Source organism: Melospiza georgiana, chromosome 2, assembly GCF_028018845.1.
Source record: "Melospiza georgiana isolate bMelGeo1 chromosome 2, bMelGeo1.pri, whole genome shotgun sequence".
Taxonomy (NCBI): domain Eukaryota; kingdom Metazoa; phylum Chordata; class Aves; order Passeriformes; family Passerellidae; genus Melospiza; species Melospiza georgiana.
The window spans coordinates 80324725-80341831 of record NC_080431.1 but is presented as its reverse complement, the minus strand read 5'-3'; the positions used below and the strand labels follow the sequence as shown (position 1 = coordinate 80341831).

Genomic DNA, 17107 nt, shown 5'->3' with positions numbered 1-17107 from the left:
GCGCGGCTGGCCCGTTTGGCGGCACCGGAGACCGCCGGTATCGGCTTTGAGCGGGGCAGGCGGGCGGAGTCGGGTCGGGGACCCGCAGGGGAAACGGCCCAGGAGAAGAGCGGCCCTCGCCCTCACCTCGGGGTGGGTCGGCCCGGAGGGGGTCCTCGCCCGTGCGCCCTTTCCGGTAGTGATTTCAGCTCTTTTAGAATTTGTCCAGTAGGTTTCCCGCGCCCGCGGGAAGCCCCTCCCACAGGCGGTGCAATGACAGATCGGGGCGGGGAGGCGCAGGCGCGCTCGGGCAGGGCCGGGCTGGAACCGGTGCCCGTCGGTGTGGGGCAGCAGCCGCGGCCGCCCCGCCGCGCCCCATGGCGGCCTCCGCGCAGCCCCCGGTGCCGCCGGCGCTGAGCGCGGAGCAGGCGAAGGGTGAGTGCGGGCGGGTCCGTGTCCCGGGCGGGCCGGCGGCCGAGGGCCCGTGCCGCGCCGCTGCGTGCGGGAGGCCGGCGGGCGGCTGAGTGCCCGTGTCCCGCAGCCGTGCTGGCGGAGGTGATCAAGGCGTTCGGGGCGCCCGAGAACGCGCAGCGCATGGAGGAGGCTCGGGACAACGCCTGCAACGACATGGGCAAGATGCTGCAGTTTCTGCTGCCCGTGGCCACCCAGATCCAGCAGGACGTGATCAAGGCCTACGGGTTCAGCAGCGACGGCGAAGGTGGGTTGTTCCCCCGCCGGGCGGGATGCTCCGGGCCCGCCCGGGCAGCGGGGCGTCCCGCCCACTCCCTTCCCTTGCAGGCGTCCTGAAATTCGCCCGGCTGATCAAGTCCTACGAGTCGCAGGACCCGGAGATCGCCAGCATGTCCGGCAAGCTCAAGGCCATGTTCCTGCCGCCCATGACGCTGCCGCCGCACGGGGCCGGCACCGGCGGAGTTGCTGCCTCCTGAGCCCGCGGAGCTCTCCCGGTGCTCCGGCTGGTGCCCTGCTTCCAAGGTGCACGTCCTGTCAGCCCTGGGAACGGGGCATTGAACAAGGGAGACGCGGTCCTGGGAGGAATGGGATGCTCCGTGTCTGCTCGCGTGTCTGCTCGCGAATAAAGCGTATGTTGAAAATGCCCGTGTTTCATGAATGGCCGTGAGCTCGGCAGTGCTGCTCCCTGGTGCAGAGGCAGGTACAGCAGTGCTCTCTGCATGACACTTGTGACGCTCTTTTGGGAGGCCCAGTAGGCACCATGTTCTGCAGAAAGGTTTGTGCAGAGCCTCGGTGTGAAGCCCTAGGATCTGGTATCAGAGAGACAGGTATTAAGCACGTTACAAGGGCAAGCATTTTCAGACGTGCTGTTTGAAGCATAATGTGTCTCTCAACACGATTAGTGCTGTTCAGCAAGTGTTGTAAGTGCCATTGAGGCCCCTGTCGCAGCAGAGTCAGTGCTAATTTACTCCTGCTCCCTTGTTTTGTGGCTGAATGTGCAATCCAGCACATTATCCTTAGTGAAAAATGCAGCGGAGAGATCCAGCAGGGAGCTGCCCAGCGTGGGAGGGCTGGGCTTGCCCCGTTTGGCTGCAGCCTGGATTACAACAACATAAACAACGTAAAATTTTTATCTCACCTTTTTTTTCGGACTGCAGAGGGATCAACCTAGTGGTGCAGCCTTGCTCCTTTGCAATGTTTTCTTTGCAGTGTCATTCAGAGGGACATCAGGTATGTCTGCTTGTAGCCTCCTGCCCTCTGTCCCTATTGTCCTTGGAAGAATTGAGGTCTTTGGCGACAAGAACAGGGGAAAAGGGCTGAGAGTGAAGGAGCCAGGCCTGGGAGAGCAGGGAGCTGCAAGCCAGGTGTGAGGGAGCTGCATCGGGAGTTCTGTGCTCCCAGTTACAAAGCGGGCAGGAATGCAGCCAGCGAGGGCGTGAGCTCAGTGGATGGGAGGCAGGAAGAGCAGTCGGTCCCTTCCGTCTCCATCTACCTCTCCGAGCCTGGCCTTGGCCTTCCCCCACCCCTTTGATTATTCATTAACTGCAGTCCAGGAAGTGCTTTGCAAATGGTGAAAATTAAGCCCGCGGCTTGAGAGGCCTGAGGTTTGCCTGACCTGGAGCTGCCTCCTCCTTATTCCGCCTGGGAGCAGGCGGAGTTCGGGGCTTCGCCTGTGCACATCGGGCTCAGGTGAGTCACGGGAGGTGCTGCACCCGCAGGCACGGCCAGCTGCTGCTCCAGCGCCCCGGCACTCACCGCCATGAGCATCCCGCCCCGCCGCCAGGGTGCCACGCCATCCCTCCTCTATCCAGGTCTTTGATCTCCCTCCCAAATCCGTTTCAACATCCTTTCTTGGTAATTCCAATATTGTTTTATTTTCTTTAGTAGGACCCCCCCTTGGCTGAGGGCTGTGGTACTTCCTCCACCAGCTCCTGTCAGTCCTCCATCAGTGGGGATCTGAGAGACAAGACCCTGATGCCATCCCGTGGGTGAGTGCTGTGAATGCTAGTTAGGGCAAGAAAACAAGAGTTGTGGGTGAGAAAAATAAAAATAGCAGCAGTAGGAATTAGGCGCAGAAGGGAAAAATGCCCAGTTTCTAATAGGAGCTGCCTATTAGAGGTAGCCAGAGGATTGGAGCTCGCTGTGCTTTACATCATTACTGTTGCTTCTTCTCACTTTGATAAGGAGCAAGCAGGGTTTGTGATGGCCAGTCTGCTGCAGTTCCTCTGCCACCCTGCAGCTGCAGCATCTCTGAATGGTTTTGCAGAGAGAGATGTCAGCTGCCTGGCCTTTTAAATGCTGGTTATTCCTTTATTTGCTGCAGTCTTTCCTAGCCCTTTATGGAACAAAAAGTGGGACCTACAATCCTCACAGTCAGTCCAAACAGGTGTCCTGCTCTGGAAGGGTGTCAGGAAATGGGATTCACACTGGCATTACTCTCTGGTAAGAATTTGGGCAACCACAGTGGTCCAGCACTGTGCTGGAGCCCCAAGGCCTGATGGAGAGCGTGTGGCTTTGGCAGGTCACAGGAAGATGGTCCATCAGCCCATTCCCAGGCAGCCTTTGCTCGGCACTAATGACTGAACTACATCAGACTTCTGTACAGAGCGGTAAAACCTCTTGTCTGAAATCATCTCTGTGCTGAGATTTACAAGAAGAAGACTGACAAATGCAATGCTCATTCTCAAAAAGGGCTCCAAATTAGCTCCCCCTCAAATGTGAGAGAAGCATGGAACAATAAAGTCATTATCTGAACAGGAGGGTGCACAGTATAATGGGGAGAGCAATGAATGTGATACTAAAGTGCCAGAATCTGCTTTTGTAAAGGTAAATATGGTCCTGTAAAACTGGAAGGTTTTGAGGGACTTAGGAAACATATGGGTAAGGCAGGTCTGGCCAGTACAGTTTGCTTGGATTTAAAGAATTTGGCAAAGACTCTCTCATCGAAGTCTTTAAATAAAGGCTGAAATCACAGGATAAAAAAAAAGAAGATGGAGATTTTCTTGAGTAAAGAAATACTAGAGAATATTAAATGGAAGGTGGGAATTAACATCCCATTTTTACAGCAAAGGGAAGTCATCAGTGGTCAGATCACAGGGGCCTTATCTGAAATACAGGCTGTTCAGTATATTCCCAAGTGACCTGGGAATACTGGTGAGGTGAGAAAATTGGATGATGGTAGAAAGTTATTCAGGATAATAGGGTGGGAGTTGACTTGTGAGTAATTTCAGAAAGACCTAATGGCAGTGAATGAGTGGGCAGTAGAGCAGCAGATGAAAAGGCTTATGTAAAACAATGTTCATACAGAAAAATAATACAAAAATTGCATATAAAACAATGACTGTGAATTAATGGTAATCCCTCTTTGATTATAGAAGTCCATGCAGTTGTTAGCTTAATGCTTGGTTGTAGTGAACATCAGAAATCACCACTGTCCATGACTCACCGACATTTTGAACACCACAGTTCTGTGCCCACCTTCACTCTTATCTCCAAATCAAAATGCCCGAATTGGAAATATCTCTTGAGAGAGACAGCAAAGGTGGTCAGAGGTGTAGAATAGTTCTGTACAAAAAGAACCCCTTAGTAGGGCTGGAGTCTTCAGCCTGAGGATGGATATGGATGTTTCAGATCTGTTACCACAAGTAGCTTGGAGCAAGGGGAGAGAAACAGGAACCACAGACTGATTTTCCTTTCTTTGCAACAACCAGGTGGTAAAAAAGAGGCAGGGAGCAGGTTATAAATGAGTCAAAGGAGGGGGTGTTTCTGTAACTGAGCAATGGAGCTCTTTGCCAAAGGGTGCAAAATCTGTTATGCATTTGACAGCTGACTACAAGTAGCTGCGAACAGAGGCTTAGGAAGTACAAAGGCAAAAGAAACTCTGTACACAATCTTTCTCTCTGCTCTTCCTTTGACAACCATTTTGACCTCTGCCCTGCCTAGTGCCACCCCTGCTGCCCCAAAACTGGCTCAGGTGTCTCAGGGCCCCATTTGGCTGAGTCCTGACACCTGCCAGGGTGGAGGCTCCTCCGCTGCACTGGAGACCTGTGGCAAGTGCTGAACCCCCTTGGGGGGGAGCACGTGTGCAGTTTTTCCTGATACCTAATCAGAATTTCCCTTGCTGCAAGTCATGCCTGTTGCCTCTTGTCTTTTGGTTGTGTCCCACAAAAAAGAACCTGACTTATCAGCTCTAAACCCCCATGGCCCCTTTTAGCTTGTCTCAGACAAGTGTTAAATCCCTCCTTAAGCATCTTTTCTTCAAGTTGAATAAACCCAGCTTGCTCTCTGCTATGTTCCAGGCTCTTCACTGCATCAGTGGCATTATGCTGGATCCTTTCCAGTTTCTCAGGGCCTTTTTTTCTTGCAGCAATCCAGATGTGTGGTTTTTAATTAGCTATTTCATTTATCTTCTGCTGTAAATTTGTTACTGCGCTAGCTGTGGCCTGCTTCCACGAGGGATTTACAAGATGAAGTTCGAACACCTGTGTTGTACTGAAAGCCAAACAGTGTAAGAGTAGTCTCTTTGCTGAAATCTCTTGACCTCTTAATTAGATTAAAAAGTGTTTTAGTGGCTCAATTATAGTCTTATTATATTTAGTGGCTCAGCTGTTCCGTGCTGCAGCCATTTGGGAGAGCAGCCTCGAAGATACTGACTGATGGCTTCTCTGTGGTGACATTTCCCTCCCTTACTGATACTTTTTAATTGGATGGCCCAGATCAAAGACACCAGGGCAGCTGCATGCATCCACTCCTTTCCTAAAATGAAAGCATAAACTCATCCTCTAAATTATGTGATATGGGGTTTTTGTCCACAAAAATACTGTCAAGAGATTACACTGCACCCTGTGGCTTGTCCTTCTGGAAGATGCTGAGTTACACGGGATAAGTGCTCTCTCACCCTTTCTTATCCTGGTCTGGGCTCTTTGCCACCTTTTTCTTTCCCTGTTCCCCTGTGTCCAGCTAATGTTCAATTCCTCAGACAGATTTTCTCCTTTAGTGTAGGGTGTAGGGATGCCTAAGTTTTGGTTTTTGTCTGCCTTGGCTTCATATCGACTCAGCATGCTCTAATATGATTTTGATATCAGGAATTATTTTTTGGGACTGCTCCCTGGAAGTTCCTGCCTTTTCTCCCTTGGCAATAAACAGCACTTGTTTCCTGTTCCCGCTAGACTGATTTAGGTGCCGCCTTTCTGGTGCAACTTCTACAACTTTGTGCAGAAGTTGCTCCCTTGAGTTGCTCCCGTGCATTTAAAATCTCCTTGGTTTTTAATATCAGTTCTAAGTCAGTACCTCTGGCTGCCTGCAGCTCACCACACCCCAGCTCACCATGTGCATGAAACCAGAAGCATTTCTAAGGAAGCTGCTGGAGGTGCCTGGGTTGCCTTTCTAGCAATGAAGTTTAGCTTCCCGCTCGTCTCTCCTGTACTTCCCTTTGTTGCTGGTTTCTGTCTTGGCCACGAGTTTTTGTCTAAGTCTTAGCTAGCAGCCTGTTCATCTTTTTGCAGGATTTCCCAGTCTGGTGGTATGTGGGGAAGTCTGCAGCTGCTGCTGCTGCTTGAAATGAGCAAGGCTCTTGCTGTTGCTGCTGCCCACACCGCACAGGGTAGCTGAGATGGCCCCAGGGAAAAGCCAGGCTCCTTTGCCAGCTGGATTGCACTCTTAGGCCACGGCTTAGCTCCCATTCTTTCACCAGACCTGCAGACTTGAAGCGAGTGCTGTGGGCAGGGCAGTCATGGGCCACAGCTGGACACAGCCAGGTGACTGGAATGGTTTTCCTTCTTGTACTTGGCTGTCCAGGTTGTCAGCTTTGGCCTCAGTGTGGGGTGCTGGGATTTTGAAGGTCCTTGGCTCAGCTCCCTCAGTGCTGTGTGGGCTCCCTGTAGCTGTTTGTCCTGGTCTCTGCCTCGTTCCTGAGCAGCTTCACCACCCTCTCCCAACCTCCCCATCCCTTTTGAGCTACCACTGCCCATGTCAGTCCCATCCCGTGGCAGGCTGGTTTCAGGCAGACACTGCTGTGCTCAGAGCACTAGCCTGGAACTTGAAGTCTGCAGCTCTGGGTTCACACAGATTCCCCCATGCCTGTACAGAGCATGTAGGACATTTGGGACCATTTGTGTTTCTCATTGGCCTTTTGGAGGGAAAGGGGAGCAGAGGATGAGCAGAACTGAGTTTTGTGAACATGGCCAGAATCCAAAATGCATGCGAAGCGTCAGCCCTTGTGTGCTAAAGACAGGGACCCAAAAATAATAGGGGCTATGGGGAGGAAAGACACAAAAGGAGAAGCAGAAGTGTATGCAAAGCAGCTCGGGGCTGCGGAGTGGATGGCTCAGAGCGCTTCCTGTTCCCGGAGCCGTGTGTGCCCCGCTGTGTTCGGGCTCGCGCCTGCCCCTGCCCAGCAGCGCTGCACAGCGGGCCAGGGAGCAAGGCACCTGTGCAGGGAGAGGTGCATGGAGAGCGCCCGAATGGACTGACAGTCAGCTCCTGGAGAGATACATGGCCAGCTCCCAAGAGGCGCAGGAACAGCGTGGCGTTGGGTGCCCCTGCACAGACCTCCGACTTCCCTTTCCCTTCCAGCGCAAACTGATTTTTCCTCTGTTTTTTGCGTTGCTTTGGTGGCAGCCACTTGGCCGCCTCTGCTTTCTCCCTCCGCAATGGTGAGGTAAGAGGGTCTGAGAGGTCTGTGTGTGTGAGGAATGGGACCAGGGAAGTAGGATGGATGAGGGCAAGGATGGCCCTGGAAGCCGTATCTCTCATGGGAACCATCCATAGGCTGGGGCAGGCATCAGGCAGGAAGGGATGCTGCTGCTGCTGGCTTTTACCTAGGGATGCTGGCCAGGGACCATTCTGCATCCTACAGATCTCCACAATAGTGCCTGGCTTTTTTTATTCACTTGGTCTTGCTGTTATTTTCTCTGCTAGGTGGTTTCACCGTGACCTGAGTGGGCTGGAAGCTGAAGCCTTACTGAAGGGACGAGGTGTCCATGGGAGCTTCCTGGCCAGACCCAGTCGGAGGAATCAGGGGGATTTTTCCCTTTCAGTCCGGTCAGTAATTTGGACCCCAGCTTCTGTCTTTGCAGTGTTACGTACACAGATTGCCTAGATCCTCACATGTCCTCTGGCGTCTTCTTCATCCTGCCTCTGTCCCTCTGAGTTCTTCTCAAGCTGTAAAATGACCTCAGCTTCCCAGTGTCTTCTAGAGCCTCCCTCAAGTCGTCCAAGGAGCTTCTCTTTCCAGTCATCTTCATTCACAGAGATGGTTTGCTCTGGTTCCACGGTGGGAGGTAGTGCAGGACACCTTCCTGCCCCTTTCCCAACCACCTCATTGGACTGCCTTGTGCTTTATTCCACAGGGTTGGTGATCAGGTAACCCACATCCGCATCCAGAATACTGGGGATTTCTATGACCTGTATGGAGGGGAGAAGTTTGCCACCTTGTCAGAATTGGTGGAGTACTACACACAGCAACAGGGCTCGCTGCAGGACAAAGATGGAACCATCATCGACTTGAGATACCCGCTCAACTGTTCTGACCCCACGACAGAGAGGTACAGGGACAGCACGGAGCTGCTGTGCCTGTGATTAAATGTTTCCTGGCCTCTTTCTGTCCTGCCAGCATCCCCAGAGCAAATCCTGCCAAAAATGCATCCTGCCTTTCTTAACCTCCTCTGTGTCCATGGGGGCAGCATCCCCAGGAATAGCTGCGTGTACCTTGATCCATCACAGCAGACCTAGCAGGGATCTATTTTTACTTCTGGTTTCCGGTTGCCTTTGCTATTTATACGCTGTTTTTGAAAGAAAAGGTTGCGGTGTCCGCTGTGGGTCTGCAGTGGTCTGTGAAGGGACGCGTTGTGTGGAAGCCCTCAGTTGTGCCCCAAACCTCCCTGGTTATTCTAGGCCTGGGTGACTCACGTAGCTGCGAGCAGGACCATGTTCCCCTGCTATTCCTGGCCTGCTTAGTCTCCTTCCTGTCCCCGCTTTGCATGTGTCTCTGACACCAAGTTCCTAAATCAAATCAGGTGGCTTTGCCCTTGCGTTTTGCTTTCAGGCCCTTTGATGCAGCTCGGGGGAGCTGTCATGCCCTGCTCTGGGGTGACAAGTCCTTCTTGCACAGGTCCTCCTTGGGCACCTGGAGGCAGCGAGCAGAGAGGCTGAAACATCGGGGCACAGCCCAGCTTGCTTGGGGTCAGGCTGCAGAGGGGCAGGTCTGCTGCTGGCTGTCCTCTCCAGTCAAGGCCATTGCTTCGTGGCCCTGCAGTTTCCTCCCTTCCTCCTGCGGTTGGAAACTTACCCCCTCCCCCCTCGGGCTCTTACGAAAGCTCCTCTCACTCTCTCCCCAAGTGATTTTCCATCACGTGGCTTTGAAGAGCTGGGCTTTGCTGGGGGAGGGAGGAGTGGGACCCATTAACCCCCTCCTCCCTGTGGGGAGGGGAGGCTGGCAGACCTCTTTGATGGGCAGGCGGCGCCAACCGATGCCAAGGTGGCACCTGAGCACATGGTGGCTGAACCGTTCTCTGAGAGGAGGTTCAGAAATTAATGACAGCTGTGCACTGTCACCAGCTGCTTCTTGCAGTGCATGAGGTGAGGGTCAGCAAAAGTTACTTGCTGAGCCCAGTAATAACTGTGTGAACCTCCTGCTGTACGTGGAGCAACCCCTTGCTCTGATCAGAGGCAGGGGAGAATGAATAAATGCCCTGGCTGCCTCTGTGACTGGGCTGTGGCCTCCTGAACTCCATCTCAGTTCATGGGAACAAACAGCCCCCTAACAATGTGAAGTTCACCAGGCCAGGCCTTCCCTGTTTTAGCTGCTCCACGGAAGTAAATCCATTACCACATCCCGATGGTGAGGCAGGGAACACCTTGGTCAAATGGGGATGCTCCTGACATTGTGCTAGGAGGAGAGAAGGAGCTGCTGAGTGTTTGTATTGGGGACAGGAGTGTGCACATAGATCAGCTCCTGGTGCTCAGGGTGATTGCTGCAGTGTGATGTGCTGAGAGAATGGGAATTATCCTTTGAGTGAAGAGGTGACTGAGTTTCAGAAAGAGGAGTTGCTGGAATGGTTCTTTAATGGATCTGATCTCAGCACAACCATCCAGGAGCTGCTAAATCTGATGGGAGAGTTTCTGACTTGGTAGAGTCTTATTTTTGTTTCCCTGGTGTTTGAGTTTCCAGAGCCCCTTGCAGCAGTAAGGCAAGTGTCCCAATAATACTGTGAGGTGCTGAAACACACAGACTGCCCTCTCCCAGCAGGTGTTCCAGGCAGAAAGTATTACTTACCTGTGCCTTTGTGTGTGTCACACAATGGGTCACACTTGGTGCTTTCCCGCTGTGTCCTCCAGTACCAGCCTTCTGCTCCCTAGGTCCCTTCTGTCTCCACCTCATCCCTTGCACTTTCCTCCTCTGCCCGGCTCTCCACTTTCTGTCTCATCTGCTTTTCCCAAGATCCTGCCCCTCCTTCCTTCCTCTCTGTCTCCCCCTTCCTTTCTTCCTCCCTCACCCTTCCCCAGTGCTGCTGTTTTTCACTCATCAGCTCAAGGGCATCCACTTCCCGCATCCCACCTCTTGTTTAACCCTCTCTTGTTTTTCCTTAGGTGGTACCATGGGCATCTGTCAGGCCCTGCAGCCGAGTCCCTGCTCCAGGCCAAAGCTACCCCTTGGACCTTCTTGGTGCGGGAGAGCCTCAGCAAACCTGGGGACTTTGTCTTGTCTGTGCTCACTGACCAGCCTAAGCCTGGCTCTGATGCTGCAGCGGGGGCAGCCGGTGCCTCTGGCGCGCGGCTCAAAGTCACACACATCAAGATCATGTGTGAGGTGAGCAGTGGGAGGCAGGAGGAGAGGCAGTGGTCTGATGGATGATACCAAAATGGCTGTGACAATTTCGCCTGTTTTTCATGTGGGATGATGAGATTCCATGGAGAGAAGGCAACTGGCCTTAAATGGGATAGGAGGGCAATACACCTTCTCTGGGCTTTGATCCGCTGAGAGCACAGTGCCATGAACTCCATGTGCTCAGGACAAACTCTCTGTCCTCCCTGCCAGAGGAAGTGCTTTCCTAGATGATGCAGGGTGGTGCCTATGGATCTAAACCCCAGCATTGCCTTTTTCCTGCCTTTCACCAGCTTTATTCATGGGACAGGTGGAGAGAGTGGGAGTTTGCAGCCTGGAGAAAGCTCTGGGGAGATCTTACAGCACATTCCAGTACCCAAAGGAATCTCATGGGAAAGCTGGAGAGGGACTTTTTACAAGGGCATGGAGTGATAGAGCAAGGGAGAATGCCTTCAAACTGAAATAGGGAAGGTTTAGATGGAATAATAGGAAAAAATACTGTGAGGTTGGTGAAGCACTGGCTCAGGTTTCCCAGAGAAACTGTGGATGCCCCATTCTTGGAAGTGTTTGAGGTAAGGCTGGAGGGGAGCTCTGGGCAACCCAGGCTAGTGGATGGTGTCCCTGCCCATGGCAGGGGGTTTGGAATTAGCAGCCCTTTGTGATGCCTTCCAACCCAAACTATTCCAGGATTCTGAGTGTTATGAGTGAGACATTACACATTCTTCCTCTGTTTAGAATGGACGCTACACAATTGGAGGGGCTGAGATGTTTGACAGCTTGACAGATCTGGTGGAGCACTTCAAGAAGATTGGAATTGAGGAAATGTCTGGTTCCTTTGTGTACCTGAAGCAGGTAAGTCCAGTTTCCTGTTTTTTAGACGCCCTTTGGGGGGGGACTGATTTGCTGTTTTTTTCTGCTTTATGTCCCTTTCCTTCTTTTTTCCATGGTGCACAGAGGACACTTTGCTCTCCAGCAGCATCTCTCTCTCTCTCTCACCTGTTGTGTTTCCCCATCCCCAGCCCTACTATGCTACGAGGGTGAATGCTGCTGACATTGAGAACAGAGTGCACGAACTGAACAAGAAGACAAGTCTGTCTGAGGAGACGTCCAAGGCTGGATTCTGGGAGGAGTTTGATGTAAGAAACTGTTGGGGGACATTATTTGGCTTTTTGGGAATTCTGCATGCACTACCTCATTCTCCATCCTCGATTTCTTCCTGTACACAAATTTCTTGTGTCTTGTCAATTTATTTCTGAAAGAAGTGTCTGTTTGGAACCAGTTCCCCTGGGGAATGAGTCTCATCTTTAAGTGAACCCAGCGATGTAGAAATGCGCTTTTTTATGGTTGGGAGAGTGAGTCACCAAGACAGTAAGGGCACAAGCCTTAGACTTCTCAAGTCTAGGTTTGGTTTTCACTTCTCTGCTCCCCCACAGCGTGCCCATGTGTCATCAGAGCCACCACCACTGTGCCTCCTAGTGCCCACCTCCCCTGTCATACATTGTGACCTTGCCATGACTGTTCTTTCTTCTGCTCTCAGAGCCTGCAAAAACAGGAAGCCAAGCACCTGTTTGACCGTCATGAGGGCCAGAGACCCGAAAATAAGAGCAAGAACCGATACAAGAACATATTGCCCTGTGAGTCTTGCTTCTCCACTATAAAAAAAAAAAAATAAATGGACAGACAGGCAATGAAGAGCTGTCCAAGTCATCCCTCCCTCCAAGCCATCCCTGTCCTCCAGAGCAGGTTACAAGGTGTATGGCACTGACAATTTAAGAGCTGATGAGGAAGGTCACAGCCTTTTCCTGTCCTTGAAGGAAGGAGGGAGGGTTGCATCAGACTCATTAGCTTCTATGGTCCATCACAGAGGCAGAGAGATGGGAGGATGGAGTGAGATTGGTCTGAACCCAGAGGGAGAGCTGAGGCTGTGGGGCATCCCTGGGAATCATGACTGAGGTGGCACAGGGCAGTGAGGAGCTCTGTGTGGCTGTGCATGGAGTATCTCATTGCACTGTTCATTCTTTCACTGCACCCCCAGTTGATCACTCCAGAGTCATCCTCCAGGGAAGGGACCCAAATATACCCGGATCTGACTACATCAATGCCAACTATGTCAAGGTGAGACTCTTGAAAGACGGCTGTGTGCCTGTCCAGAACAGTGCTAAAGCAGGGCAAGGTCTGCTGCTCCTGCAGCCCTCCTGACCCTCCCCTGTCTGCACTCAGAACACCCTGATCAGCCCAGATGAGTGCACCAAGACCTACATCGCCAGCCAGGGCTGCCTGGACGCCACAGTCAATGACTTGTGGCAAATGGTGTGGCAGGAGAACACACGCATTATCGTGATGACAACACGGGAGGTGGAAAAAGGCCGGGTAAGTACCAGTCTGGAGGTGTCTCTCCTCCCTGTCAACCATTGCTCTGCTTTTTCTGTCTCTCCCGCCTTCTGCCCACCCTCACCCTGCCCTCTCTGCCCACACAGAACAAATGTGTGCCTTACTGGCCAGAGCTGGGCAGCACCAAGGAGTACGGTCCCTACCTTGTGCAGAACGCTGGGGAGCATGACGCGCTGGAGTACAAGCTGCGGCACCTCTGCGTGTGCCCGAAGGATAACGTGAGTGTGTCTGACCAAGGGCTGCCATCCAACCCCTGGCTCTCACAGCCACCATGCACCTAAACCTGGGAACTCCTGGGTGCTGTGATGATGCTGCTGTTCCAGCATTCTTGGGGGTGGTGTACCCACCTGGTTTGGGCTGGAATCACACTGGTGGAATCACCAAGAAGTGGGCAGGAGACAGATTCTCTCTGGCTCCAGACTCACCTCTCCCTGGGACAGAGGCCTGGGGCAGGACTGGGTTGCAGTTTTACCAGCGGGGTGCTTTGCTCTTCTCAGGGCAAGGCTGTGCGTGAGATCTGGCAATACCAGTACCTGAGCTGGCCTGACCATGGTGTACCCAGTGAGCCGGGAGGAGTCCTCAGCTTCCTCGACCAGATAAACCAGAAGCAAGAGAGCATCCCCAACGCAGGGCCTATTCTGGTACACTGCAGGTTGGTACAGAGGCTGGAGTTTGAAGCATCCTCCATCCCTTATCTGGGGTGAGATACAGAAAGTCTGTCCTGCTGCTTCCAGCTGTACCCCAGGATTTGTGAGTGAAGCATATGCCAGTCCCAGTATTTGCTTTTTTCTTCTTCAGTGCCCCCACACCAAACTCTCTACCTGTTGAACCCGTGACTCTTTTGTGGCATTGCTGAAAGCTGCTACAAGAGGCACATCCTTCCCCAGAAAGCAGCTGCATTTTGTTTCAGGAGCTGTCTTGCTCTGACCTCTGCTTGTCCTCTCCTTGCAGCGCTGGGATTGGCCGCACTGGGACTATCATCGTCATTGATATGATAGTGGAAACAATCTCCACCAAGGGTAAGAGGACTCAAAATGAACTGGGCTACCCAGTAGGGCTTTGCCTTTGAGTTCAGCTGCAGAGGGATGAAAACTATCAGCTGTCAGAAGGAGAAGATCCTGCCATAGCTTTAAGAAAGTTGTTCTGCTGGATCTCTGTACCATATCCACTTCTTAGAGCTTTAGCCTTCCCTGAGCTTTGGCTTTTCCTCCAAGGCCAGACATCAAAGATACTGAGCAGGGGGAGAGATAGGAGCTTCATACAGGAATAAAGAGTATGGAAGGAGTGGAAACTTCTTGTCTGTCCTCTGCTGTGGCTGCTTTTGGTAGAGAAATGGGGGAGGGGGCAGTGAATATATCTGCAAGCTTTTCTGGTGCTCCTTGCTAGGGCTGGACTGCGACATTGACATCCAGAAGACCATCCAGATGGTGAGGGCCCAGCGATCTGGGATGGTGCAGACAGAGGCCCAGTACAAGTTCATCTACATGGCCATCTGCCAGTTCATAGAGGCAACCAAGAAAAAGCTGGAAATTATCCAGGTGAGAGCAAAGGGGCTCTGCTGCCCTGTCAGCCTAAGCCCTGCATGCTGCTGGCTCTGAGCTCAAATGTTCTGTTTCAGAAGCTTTGAGCTAACACTGGGACTTACACAGACTACAATGGTACAGTAAGAGCCGTGTCCCTGTTCCTCTCTTCTAAGACTTTTAAATTCAAGGGACAAGTTCATTAGCAGTTCAAGTACCAATCCCTTCTGAACTGCTGGACAGCAGTTAAATTTTAATGCAATTACTTTAACTATGTTCTGAATAATATCACCAAGTGCTGTTTTGTTACAAACTTTGTTAGGACAAGCAAAGACTTTCCTTGCCTCTTCTTTCCTCTTTGTCTTTCACATCCTAGTTTTGCAGCTGCAAAATCTTTTCCTGCTATTTGAAAAGTGGTGTCTTTTCTCTTTCCTTGTAGCTTCTGACAGCATGCTGTAGCTCCTGCTGTTTTAATATTCTTTAGCAGAAATTTGGGACTTTTAGGCGTTCTAGTGCCTCCAGAGATTTGCTGCCCCACTATTGCCTCCTGTACAAGGCTGCATTTGCACCTGCTGCTCACCTCTGGCAGTGGCAGTGTGCTGAGCCCAGGCACTTCAGCAATCCACTAACTTCTGCTGAGATCCTGGCACAAAGTGGGCTTTAACAGCCAGAACTCTTCCATGGTGCCTCCAGATCACCCTCTTCTAAGCTTGTTTTTCCTCTCCTGCAGTCTCAGAAAGGCAAGCCAAACGAGTGTGAGTATGGGAACATCGCCTACCCCCCTGCAGTGAGGAATGCACACCCCAAGGTTTCCCGAAAACCCTCCAAGTAAGAGCTCACCCAAAGCAGAGACCCAGCTCTGTCTGCCCCTGACAAGTCTGCCTGCTGGCTTGGCTGGCTTTTTCCTCTTCCTCACTTTTTCCCTGGTCTTACAGGCAGAAAGAGGAGTCAACAGTGTACGAGAACTTGGGGAAAAAGGAGGAGAAGGTGCGGAAACAACGCTCCTCAGAGAAGAAGCTGAAAGGCTCACTAAAGAAAAAATAATCATACATTGCAGGGACCCCATGGAGGTTTGAACCTGGGCTGCAGGACTGGAGCTCACATCCCAGCTGGCCTGTCTCGCATTCCTTGCTCTTGGACTGGAACAAAGCCTTCCCCTTCTCTCCTGTGCCAGCTTTCAGTGCTGTGACCCATGGAGACAGTATCTCAGCTGACCAACTCCATGGTCCCTTGCCTGTGCAGGCCAGCAAAACACTGCCCTCTCATCATCCATTAGCAGGAAAAGGTCACACCCCTCCTTCCCTTGCTCCCTGAGCACCAGGCCCAAACCCACCTCTGCTGTGTCAGCTTCAGAGGAATTCTCAGCCAAGAGCTAAGGAAGGTCAATCCAGGAGCTACATCTTTGCCCAGTGCTGTGAGTTAGAGTTTATCCTGTTTGTGTTCCCTGAAGCCTCAGCTTTTCAAGTATGAAGGTTTGGGCCTGTTTCAGCTCAGCTCCTCTGCAATTCAACAGGAGACTTCCTCCTTCCTTAATACCAACCTTCTGCCCCTCTTATCCTTTTGCTATCCCATCCTTCACCAGGATGCTGTAAATATACCAGAATTTGATGTGATGGCCATGTTTTCTGTTTTGTTTGTAAATAAACTTGTGTTTGTTTGGCTACCAGGTCCCAAAAGGTGTTCTCCGAGTGTTAGCTGTACTTCTGATTTTACCTGCAGACCTCTAAAGACTCAGAAGGATGGCTCCAGCTTAGTTTTCCTGATTTCATGTTGCCTTCAGGCTTCTGAACAGAAGCTGTGACCAATTATGGTGGCCTCTTGCTGTGAGGCTCAAGTGTTGGTGGTCAGCAGGGAAGCCTGAGCACAGAAAGTCAGGTGTGACAAATTCTGACACAGCTTTTATATCTAAATTTTACTTGTGGGTTTTCAAAATGTGAACAGACAAAGCCACAGTTGCTCTGACCTTGTGCTGGTAACGCTGCCACTTCCAGCAGCAGCCTGGTTCAAAGGCCTCCAGGGCCCCCTTCCCACCAGGATTTATACACAATGCATTGGGAGGAAGGACACTGCTTGCTGTCATTTGATATGGCAAGAAAGTTGGTTGGATGCATTTGGAAGGCAGAAGAGACTTTGTGAACAGAGCCTCTTTCTGTGTGCCAGCCTTCAGCTTCCCTTAGCCTGTGAGCCCATAGGCCTGTGTGTGCATTTCCCAGCTGGCTCTGCCATTCCATTGCCACTAGAGGAAGAAACAGGAAAGGGGCAGTGGGGGAAATAAGGGGCAGAAATAAAAATGGGTGGAGGGACATGCTGTGTTTCATGATGCCAGATACCCTCTTGTAAGCAATGGGAACGGGCTAAAGTCCTGGCCCTAAGGAAACATCTACCTTTGCCTGAGACCCCTGGGTAGCTTCAAAGGACAGGACCCACTCTCTTCCTTCTTAAACAGCTGCCACAGCCTAAAGCAAGGCATACCAAGGGTTAGCTTAAACTCTACCTGAAGCCTGAAAATGAAGACATCTTGTGGAACAAGCTCAGGTTACTGAGAACCTTCTTTGTGTTCAAATCCTGAGCTTGATGTGTACATAGTGTCCAGTCTACAAAAAATTTTGGCAGAACAAGAACCTTCCTGATTGCACATGAAGAAATACAGCACTGTCATAAGCAGTTTAGTCTCCTTTGCATAGGATCTGTTACACACAAATACTTTGGGGTGACTATTTGAGAATGCATTTTCAAAGCTGGTTCAAAGAATTTGTGCTTCCGTGATGCTGCAAGTTCACATATATAGGTATTAGTTATGGCTTGGATTGCCAGTAAGCCTTAAACTAGGAATCCATAGATTTTATCTGTTCCTTTAAAGATCTTGTGCTGTGCTTCACCAGAGGAAGAAGTCCCTAAAGGCCTCTTTTCTTCCCTGGAGAGC

General features: G+C 51.6%; 2 protein-coding genes and 1 non-coding gene across 8 annotated transcripts; all 3 read left to right on the top strand.

The window, feature by feature from the left end:
• Positions 1-176: 176 nt before the first annotated feature.
• On the top strand, positions 177-237 carry LOC131080786 (U7 small nuclear RNA). Its single transcript, XR_009114218.1, has one exon. It is a non-coding gene; the product is annotated as a U7 small nuclear RNA (small nuclear RNA).
• A 101-nt stretch (positions 238-338) lies between these two features.
• On the top strand, positions 339-1093 carry C2H12orf57 (chromosome 2 C12orf57 homolog). The gene is made up of 3 exons (XM_058045641.1): positions 339-414; positions 521-697; positions 778-1093. Exons 1-3 carry the CDS (start codon positions 357-359, stop codon positions 924-926), a joined length of 384 nt encoding a protein of 127 aa, XP_057901624.1. The 5' UTR covers positions 339-356; the 3' UTR covers positions 927-1093.
• A 10-nt stretch (positions 1094-1103) lies between these two features.
• On the top strand, positions 1104-15860 carry PTPN6 (protein tyrosine phosphatase non-receptor type 6). Of its 6 annotated transcripts, XM_058045640.1 has the most exons (17): positions 1104-1150; position 1367; positions 2338-2438; positions 7369-7491; positions 7800-7994; positions 10039-10258; positions 11009-11125; positions 11293-11409; positions 11811-11907; positions 12309-12388; positions 12494-12643; positions 12751-12882; positions 13162-13316; positions 13616-13683; positions 14051-14202; positions 14915-15012; positions 15120-15860. In XM_058045640.1, exons 1-17 carry the CDS (start codon positions 1104-1106, stop codon positions 15226-15228), a joined length of 1962 nt encoding a protein of 653 aa, XP_057901623.1. In that variant the 3' UTR covers positions 15229-15860. The 6 variants fall into 6 exon arrangements, with proteins under 6 accessions (XP_057901623.1, XP_057901618.1, XP_057901622.1 ...); XM_058045639.1 differs by lacking the exon at positions 1104-1150 and adding an exon at positions 2774-7108 and having other exon boundaries at positions 1190-2438; XM_058045638.1 differs by lacking the exon at positions 1104-1150 and adding an exon at positions 2972-7108 and having other exon boundaries at positions 1190-2892.
• The last annotated feature ends 1247 nt before the right edge of the window (positions 15861-17107 follow it).

Excerpts from the sequence above, each read along its gene's own strand:
- C2H12orf57 (XM_058045641.1), top strand. The coding sequence starts at position 357 with ATGGCGGCCTCCGCGCAGCCCCCGGTGCCGCCGGCGCTGAGCGCGGAG. Across the intron at positions 415-520 it reads GAGCGCGGAGCAGGCGAAGG|CCGTGCTGGCGGAGGTGATC; the intron begins GTGAGTGCGGGC and ends CGTGTCCCGCAG. Across the intron at positions 698-777 it reads GTTCAGCAGCGACGGCGAAG|GCGTCCTGAAATTCGCCCGG; the intron begins GTGGGTTGTTCC and ends CTTCCCTTGCAG.
- PTPN6 (XM_058045640.1), top strand. The coding sequence starts at position 1,104 with ATGAATGGCCGTGAGCTCGGCAGTGCTGCTCCCTGGTGCAGAGGCAG. Across the intron at positions 10,259-11,008 it reads ACATCAAGATCATGTGTGAG|AATGGACGCTACACAATTGG; the intron begins GTGAGCAGTGGG and ends TCCTCTGTTTAG. Across the intron at positions 14,203-14,914 it reads AAAAGCTGGAAATTATCCAG|TCTCAGAAAGGCAAGCCAAA; the intron begins GTGAGAGCAAAG and ends CCTCTCCTGCAG.